Source organism: Amborella trichopoda, chromosome 5 (assembly GCF_054954075.1).
Source record: "Amborella trichopoda isolate Santa Cruz 75 chromosome 5, AtrichopodaSantaCruz75HAP2 v2.0, whole genome shotgun sequence".
NCBI classification, from domain to species: domain Eukaryota; kingdom Viridiplantae; phylum Streptophyta; class Magnoliopsida; order Amborellales; family Amborellaceae; genus Amborella; species Amborella trichopoda.
In genome coordinates this window covers 46,614,449-46,623,721 of record NC_142340.1, presented here as the reverse complement: position 1 = coordinate 46,623,721, position 9,273 = coordinate 46,614,449, and the positions used below count along the sequence as shown (strand labels likewise).

At 33.2% G+C, this 9,273-nt stretch overlaps 1 protein-coding gene across 29 annotated transcripts; it reads right to left on the bottom strand.

The window, feature by feature from the left end:
- Positions 1-1,053: 1,053 nt before the first annotated feature.
- APC11 (anaphase-promoting complex/cyclosome 11) lies at positions 1,054-7,328 on the bottom strand. 29 transcript variants are annotated; one of them, XM_088868406.1, is made up of 7 exons: positions 7,170-7,264; positions 6,970-7,047; positions 6,332-6,442; positions 3,252-3,276; positions 2,964-2,981; positions 2,615-2,740; positions 1,054-1,665 (listed from the first exon to the last, which is right to left on the bottom strand). In XM_088868406.1, exons 4-7 carry the CDS (start codon positions 3,268-3,270, stop codon positions 1,550-1,552), a joined length of 279 nt encoding a protein of 92 aa, XP_088724532.1. In that variant the 5' UTR covers positions 3,271-3,276; positions 6,332-6,442; positions 6,970-7,047; positions 7,170-7,264; the 3' UTR covers positions 1,054-1,549. The 29 variants fall into 29 exon arrangements, 27 of the variants coding, with proteins under 27 accessions (XP_088724532.1, XP_088724534.1, XP_088724533.1 ...); XM_088868408.1 differs by having other exon boundaries at positions 7,010-7,047; positions 7,170-7,239; XM_088868407.1 differs by having other exon boundaries at positions 6,358-6,442; positions 7,170-7,238.
- Between the last annotated feature and the right edge of the window lie 1,945 nt (positions 7,329-9,273).

The window sequence follows — 9,273 nt, the reverse complement described above, 5'->3', positions numbered from 1 at the left end:
GTACAAAGCACATTTGTTTTGGGTAATTTAGCAGGGAAGAGGTGCACAGCGCTTAGATCAAAACTTAAACCCTTCTACAAAGCACATTCTATATGTCCCTAGTGTTCAAAGAGCACAAAGACTATCCAATTTTTGGAGGATCAGATCTAAAAGTTTAGAAGCTCAAATTTCCATTTTTTTTTTTTTTTTTGTTGGAAATACTCATTTATTGATTCTAAATTTGAGCTCCATACCGAAATTTTTTTTCCTAGAGTAGGTCTTTTGCTCATGGGAGTAAATATACAATATGCTCCTGCGGGAGTAAGCCATATGCGCCCAAAAACATTTCATATGTACCAAAAAACAAGTGCATGAAGGGCAACATGTGGTTGCATACATGCATGAGACATGCATACTCATGCATAGCAGATGGTTTGCAATCTTAAAGCTCTCGATGAAAGATCACGTACACACGCTTTAAAGAAAGAAGAGAGAGAGAGAGAGAGAGAAAAAGGGAACTCAGTTTAATTAGAGTGAGAAGGGCAGTTAGTTTATTATTATTTTTGTAGTTTATAATAACACCATTTTTCCTGCAAGCTTTTTTTTCTTTTCAAGAGTGTTTATCATGAGAGCATTCTCTACATTAACTCTCTCAGGTCAAAGAGATATTAGGGGAGATTTTTTTTATTTGAGTTTTTGGGATCCAAATTAAAAAATTGGATGTTCCTTGTTCATTCTCGGAACTTTATTTTTTCCAACTACATAGAACTTGTGACTTTGCCAAAATTTAGGACCCTAAAAAGATTCCTAAGCTCCCACAGCAACATATCTTTTAATTATTTAAATATGCCCCATATATGTAAAGTTAAGAGTAAATATGCCCGATATATTTAAAAATATCAAAATTATGCTCAACATGTTCATAATTTTGAGAAATATACCTTATATATTGGAAACGTTCCTAAAAATTGCCTCTCAAGTTTTATTTCTTCGAAAGTCTGCTTTTCAGTCTTTACGAATACACCTGAAGACATCTCCTGAATCAGTTGAACATAAGCAAACCGAAAGGCTCTCTTAAGCAAACCTCATAACAAACTCTTAATCTTTAGAAATCAACAATAACTTGAGTTCAAGATCCAAGAAATGTGTATGTAATCTTGTGCGATCCTCAACAATCAATCCATAAACACAAGAATGTCAGTATCAGTAATAATCATAGTAGTAATAACACCAGCAGCAGTCACAACAACAACAAAAAAAACCAACAGCAAAGGGTGCAGAATAACAATAAGAGATAAGCTTGAGGCACATGATGGGCTCCCGAGGCAATGCGTAAAGAATGACTTTTAAGTTGATCGAAAACTTAAGAATTTCATCTTCTAAGACCGATGAACATCAAATGATCACAAAGTTATAAGCAGGTACGAATGCAGTACCTCACTACCTCCAGATTTGCAAAGAAGCTACTCACTCCAAAATTGACAATTAGACCAAACAACACAACCGGTAGATTAGAATATTGGTTCATGTACTACGGAATATTGGTTCATGTACTACGAAACTTAGTTTACTACTCTTTAAATTGCCATTCTCTCCTGCACATGGGACACTGTGGCTGAGGAGTTTGCGAATTGACCCACTTCAGGATGCAATGGAGGTGAAATGCATGGTTACATGCACCCCAAACTGCCAACATACCAACAAACGAGAGAAAATGAGTCAGTATTCTACTGTTAACTTTATATTAATCTTGTCATTAGAATCAATATTCTTATAATATTTTTTATGACCAAAGCTAACAACTTTACTAACTATTTCATGTACAATTTGTATAGTGCTAAAACACAAATTGTAAGATACTAACTAATAGCCTAATAACTATAAAATCTTAAACTTACAGTACCTCATATTAAGTTTTCTAACTAGTATTAGTAAACGTAATATGCAATTTTATGCAAGTTAAACTATTTTGTCAAGTACATATGTAGTAATATGTGTGCACAAAGAAAATTTTAGGTTTTCAAGTTTTTCAGATATTCATGAGTTCTTTGGGAAAAATGGAAAAAGAAAATTAATAAAAGTTGCCAATTAGACCCGTCTACTCAGATTGAAATGGGACTACTAATATTCAAGCATGGAGTGCTTTCTACATTCTCCACACATGTTTTATAGGGAAATTTATTGAAATGCCCATAACAGATGAATAATTTTAACAGGTTACCCGTATCTTTTCATTTAATGTCAAAATACCCATAAAAAACCATATTATCTTTAGTTGGAATAGTTATGAGAAATTGTTGAATAATTCATCTCTAATGAGTACTTTGATAAATTTCCCTATTTTATTTGTGTCTAAAGGCTCACAGCCACCGAATCTTAATTGGATGGCTGTGAGCAAGCTGAAATAATGTCACAAGCTGGTGCCAGCTATGTTTGTTAGGCCATAATTAACGTGTGACCTTAATATCACTTCCATGTGTCTGATGAAGATAAGAGAACATAGAACTATGTCTCAAGACATAAAATATGTGTGGAGACACATAGAAAGCTCATACTTCAAACATCGCCCCACATAAGTAATTCACCTCATCTATGAGGAGATGCAAGAATAATGAAATAGAAAAATTGCACTTACTAAGTGGGCAGTCATCGCCTGGAAATTTACAATCTGGACAACAGCCATCGAAAGCCATTCTACAAATCCCACAAGTTTCATCTTGAGCATCCCAAGTCCATGAAGCTATGGCATGCCACCTGAAATCTTATAACATCAATCTGGCTCATAAGAAAGAAAGACCTTCACGTGCAATCATATTGGTTTAAAGAGTTCGGAAGTCAATCAAACACTAAAAATATTTAAGAGGTTACTCCACTCCTTATCAACTCATGCGCACACATGCAGTGAACACACACACACACACATAGATAGAGAGAGAGAGAGAGAGAGAGAGAGAGAGAGAGAGAGAGAGAGAGAGAGAACATACTCTGTAAGCATGTCCAACCGGTAATTCAAGAAGGTATGGTTAAGAGGAAACAAATATGGCTGTGATACCAAGAATATAAGGGAAGAACAGGACAAACAATCCTACTACAAATGCCTGTATCTCGTAGAGCCACAGCATCAAATTGGGGGGGGGGGGGGGGGGGAAACAAAACTTGAAAAACACCAAAATATACAATAAAAGATCAGCAACATGCAAGAGAATTGATCATATGCTATTAAAATATTGCACAGGTTTGAAATGAAGAACCATCAAAACAATGAAGGATACTGAGTATTTTGACTTTCATCTCCCCCTGCACCAAATCAAATAGTCTACACTTAGTCCAAAACACCATGTCTTAAAATTCTGAGAATTAACGGACTATCAGTGACATGCCAAGAGGTAGGCCCCACATTTAATTGCTGAAATTTGGTTAAAATATCACAAAAAAAGATAAAAAAAGAGAATGGTGTTGGATATAAGACCATAACAAGAATAAGAATTCATGTATGATCCATAACAAACATATGACCAGCCTCATAAAACAAATCTACCAATGCATCATGAAGAGGAGTGAGCAATACAATAAGCCACTAAACATGCAAATTCCTTTTTCCTCTAGCAACAATAAAGAAGCATGTCATTAACATATGAAATATAACAATGAAGTCTTGATGCATGTAAGTTCCACATTTGGCCACCGACTATATCAAAGCATTTCATGAACGTATGAAACATGTTAAGTGAATGAACACCAGTTAATTATGGGCATTGCAACTAGTGAGAGAAAGGTATGAAATTTTCTTATCCAGATAATAAAAAATAAAAAAAAAATTACATAGAAAAGCATGACTTATGTTGAATCCTGGCCCCTAAAATGAATGATTAACATTCCAAATACCAACTGCACAGAAAGGACATAGTCTATCATATAAAAGAGATTCCTCAGTATGAATGCAGAGTAGTAATCCTTTGCCTTTTATTCATAATTATCTTTTTCATTAATTTTGCAAACTTTACGAAATTGTTTATGGGCCCCTGAAATGGGTATGTCATGAAAATTCAATTAGAAAAAATTCCTATTGTAATGAGCTGTATTACAATATTTCAATGTTGTGAAGTCTGGTAGGGGTAGGGATGGAGGTTGGATTTTTAAGGATTGTTCTTTAGCTGAAGCGTCCAACGCGTCGCTTGATTCTGCCTAGCCTAAACATCAAGTTTAAACCATGGTATAGTGGCTGATTTGGTCCAAGACTTGATCTAGTCTCCAAGGGCAGGGAGTATTATTAGTTTGCTCATGACATGACATTTGCTTACTTCCTGGTGAGTAGGTTTGTACCCCAATCCCTATTAAAAGTTCAGAAGCCAACCAGCAGACCTTGTGCTTCAGCTTGGGTGGAACCACAGAGCAGGATAGGGCCCTGAGTCTGTGAGGAAAATCTATCTTTGGTGGTCTCAGAAGAGTCATCCAAATCCACCAGGTTCAGGCTTCCCCTTCAAGCTTCCATCAAAACTCAGTTTGATGGTGCCTTCCGGTGGGGCAATCCAATGTGAGGATTCCGGAGTTTGATGAGGTATGAATCAGGTGATGCTTTTTCATTGGGTAAAAAAGTCCATGAATGAATATCCCTTGGTGAACTAGATCGCTGTCCTTATTCTCACAAAAAAAAAAAAAAGGACCACCTAGATCATTGTCCTTTGGGTGCTGACAAAGTTAATGGAAACAATCTCTGATTCATACAAATGACAGTCCTTTGAGTAAACAAGTAGTTGTTTTAACTTTTAAACTAAGCTAAACACCAGTGGATTTTCCATTGGTCAGGAACGAAGGTAAGATGACTTGGAGATCTCCATGGTTTTTCTCAAACTCCGGTGAATGCCCTAGTTTTTACTGACTGAGAATAAGTACAAGCCATATTGAATCCTAATCAATTGGGTGTCACAACGGCAACATGAATGATCTAAGCAGGCCTGCTACAAGTGACCATCCGCGACTTTGGAATTTGTGTATGGGGGAAGGTATGCAGTGGACTAGTTCCTGTTTCAGAAAAGAAATAGATTAGCCATTAGAGAATGCATAGCCGCTAATTGCAAAGTAGAATTCATCACCAGGAGAGAGTTGAAAGGTTGGGGGAGGACACTCTTAACAGATTGGATTCTCCTTCTGATACATAATCTTGTAGCTTATCTACTTAATGGTTTGTGTTTATAAGGCTTTGGTTGCACTCCTCATGCAACTAGACATAAGCGTCCAGCTCACTCAACTGTTGATGAGAAAAAGAAACATGACCCGAAAAACCAATCTGCTGTAGGCTTAAATTCTTACAAGTAATTGTTTTCGGAGATAACCAACCATTACAATCACTGTACTTATGAATCAACATGAAAAATCTCAAGGTAGAAAAAAAAGTAGGATACAAATACAACTTGTCTCATACAATAGTGCCGAATTTCCTTTCACAATTTTCGACAGGAATTAAAGTAACAAAATATCTATTCAAATTACAAAAATTGAAATCAATAATGACATCTTCCTAAAAATTTTTGCTGTTGGAGCACAACCTCTTAATTCAAACACTTTAATATCCACAAACGAAGTGTCAAATGCCACTGAAAAACCACCAAACATTTTTGAATTATAAGGACAAACCAGTGATTAAAAAATCAACTATCTGACTCAATGGGCAACATTTTCGAATTATAAGGACAAACCAGTGATTAAAAAATCAACTATCTGACTCAGAATCAGCTGAGTTGGATTGGAACCAGAAAGGTGGACAATTATGGGTGGAAAATCCCCAAATTCACCCAATTCTCCCCCTCTTTTTGTACCTGTAGTCCAAATGAGTTGGACTGGAAGAATCGGAATCAGACCCTTGCCGAGTCGGGGCCCATTCCAATTTTTTAAACACCGAGATGTACAAATGATTGTATAAGCAATTTCTTTTTGACAGGGGACCAGGTATTGTCAGTGGATTTTTCTTTTTCTTTTTTTTTCTTTTGATGAATAATCTATGAATGAAAGTTTTCAAGTGGGCTCCCTAAGCAAGGAAAAATGCCTTGTCTTCCTACTGCAAACGTGTTCTTTCCAGTTTCCCATTTGAGGGGTGAGTGACCATTGTAATTTTCAAGTGGCAATATAAGAAATAGGATTTCTCTTTTTTTGAACTTTTTTTGTTTTTTTTTTTAACATTAAGAAATATGATTTCTCTCTAAGCAAGATAAATACTTCATCATGTTATCCCTTTTTTTCTTTTCTTTTAGTTTTCTTTTCTTTCTTCTCTTCTGTTATTTGTGAAATTATCAATAGAAACTTAAAAAGTTCAACAATAAAATCACTAGAGAGTTTTAAATGAGCAAGTTCGTACCAGATTTTCTCAAGCAACATAAATACCTCGATTTTCCAGTGGATCCTCTTCCTCCTCCGATTATGGAAGTGTTCAGCGTCAGAAAAACCCTAATCCCAGCAATAACAGCCACTGCAAAACAATTTTATGTAAACAAAAAATAAAAATATATTAAACAGATGAAACAGTATTTAGAAACCAGGCATAAGAGAAAAAAAAAATCAAACTGATTAATCACAGAAATTGGATAAAAGGCCAAAAAAGAAGAAGAAAGAAGCAGTTCAAAGTGAACGCAGAAAGGACGGATTCAATTTTCACAAAAGGAAAGTTAATTGTTTAACTCAGATAAGAAGCAAATAAGAGGGAAAACGTGAATGCATGAATGAAATGGAGTCCATTTTCGAAAAATGAAAGCTAAGCGCACAATTCACAGAAAAAACTGTACACATAAGAAGAAGGCAGTGTACAAAAGGAAGAACTAGGGCAAAATGAGTCGGAAATCAAAATTAATGAAACAAAATTCCCAATCAAATAATGCTGAGAGAAAAAGAGAACGCGATTTCTGATTTAATTATCCATTAGTAGAGAATATATATATATATATATATATATATATATATATATATAGAGAGAGAGAGAGAGAGAGAAAGAGAGAGAACCTGAGCAGTGTAGAAGTTCTAGAATAGAGAGAGAGAGAACCTGAGCAGTGTAGAAGTTCTAGAAAAGAGAGACAGAACCTGCGCAGTGGGAAAGTTTTAAAATTGAAATTCATCAAACCATGCCCAGAAATTTCAGATTTTTTGGGGGGATGAGGATTCAAATATGGCCTAGGCTTTAAGGAAACAAAATAAAGCCTCACCTCCAACCCTCGTCCAAAATCGAAACGGAAATCTTTATGATCGGGTTAAAATCAATTTCAAACAACGACAATTTAAATTCGAAACTAAAAATGATGGTATAGATCTCTATGTACGCTTATTTTTTAAAAGGACGGTCTCCCTAATTTGTTACGATAGCCATATTTTTAGAGCTTGAAATCTTTTTTTTGTATTAACCATAATATTGAAGCCAAGATGATCGATGTAAAAGTCTCATAATGTTTAAATTATAATTTTCAGTAAGTTATAAAGTGAGGCTTGAATTATAATTTTCAGTTAGTTATAAAGTGAGGTTTTATTTATTTTGATGTCAAACAATTTTTTTTTGGATATATACATATATATATATATCCAATTAAACAATCCATTTAAGGCACATCTCCAAATTTTATCATAACATGTAATTTTGATAAAAAAAATTCTTTTTAATATTTCAAAATCTGTTTTCATATCTAATTATAAAATTTTAAACTTCAAAAATAGTTAAAATCAAGTAGATTTATAAACATATGAAAATTTTGAAAATTGACGGTCTAGATAATGTCTTGCAATATGCACTATTTTTGGCACTCAAAACCATTTTTGCTTTCATAGACATACATCTCGATGTTGAGATGAACTCTTAGATGTTTTTTCAATATTAAAATAACCTTTTTTGATGGATTTTTTAGGTGCATTTGTAATTCTACATTTTAAGGTTGCAACCTTATATAAATTTTCTTATATATATATAGGAAGATACTACAAAACGCCTCTAGGTGAAAATGAACAGTGATTTGCCTACCTTCATCATCGGCCAATCAATATATATATATATTATGTACATGCTTTGCACATGATGTTAAATATTCATTTTTTAAAAAAAAATTATATTTTTCAATCATATTACTTCTTAATTTTATTTAAATTATTTACAACTACCATTCCCATTTATATTATTTTTGGTAATTAATAAGAAATATGTACTAATATGAAAATTTCTCAATCATATTGTTTGCATGAAAAAGAAAGAATTTATTTGAATTAATTATTTCCAATAATGTGGCACAATTATGTGAATTTTAGGTAATATATTTTTATTTGCAATATTGAATTTATCTACTAATATAATTATATTTAAATTGTATTATTTGCAAAAATATTGTAAAAAGATGAATTATTATATTATGGATATGACTTTATAATTTGAAAAAATCTATTTATTAATATATTCTAATTTCAATACTTTAGTTTGTCGGAAACTCAACAAATGAATTATTTGTATTTCAGGAAATAAAAAATAGAAAAAAAAAAGAAAAAGAAAAAAGAAATAATGATAAATAAAGTAATGATCTTATGATACCCTCCCACACTCATGTGTGTAGGACCTTAAAGAATCACCATTAAATTTGGTATACATCTCTAAAAAAGTTAAGTCTCACACTCATGTGATAATTTTTTTAGATATCTGTGTCAAAATTAATGCTGATCTTTTGGAGTCCTACACACATAGATGCCAGAGGGTCTCATAAGATCATTACTTTAATTATATATGAATAGTTTTATTACATCATGGTGCACATTTTATTTATCTCACTCTTATCTATTCTCTCTTTCTCTCATATATGAGAAGTATATCATGCTAAAATTTGTCTGCATCATATTTGTAAAATAATATCACCCTTGATCTCCTCTTTATCTATATTGTCTACCTCATATTAGTAAAGAACATAAGTGATTCTACCTAACTTTGTCTTTAGCAAGAGGGCCTTTATCCTATAATTTTTCTTTCAAATGATAGAAATATACCACACTCTAAAGTTCATCTATTTCAACGTCTCATGCCCTTCATTCTCTCTAGATATACGATCTTATTTTATTTATGCGACATGTCCACTCCTTAACTCTGGCTTAATAATGTAGCATAGATATAGATAAGTAAGTTCCCACCTCAAAACTCATCGAATATTGTAATTCTATCTTCAAAAAACCATCAAATTTATTGTCTCGGCTTTGAACATTATGATTGTGAAGAAAATAAGGGTTTTAAGACCTAAAACTATTGTATATTGTAATAAAATCTTTATATTGTCCATTTTACCCTAA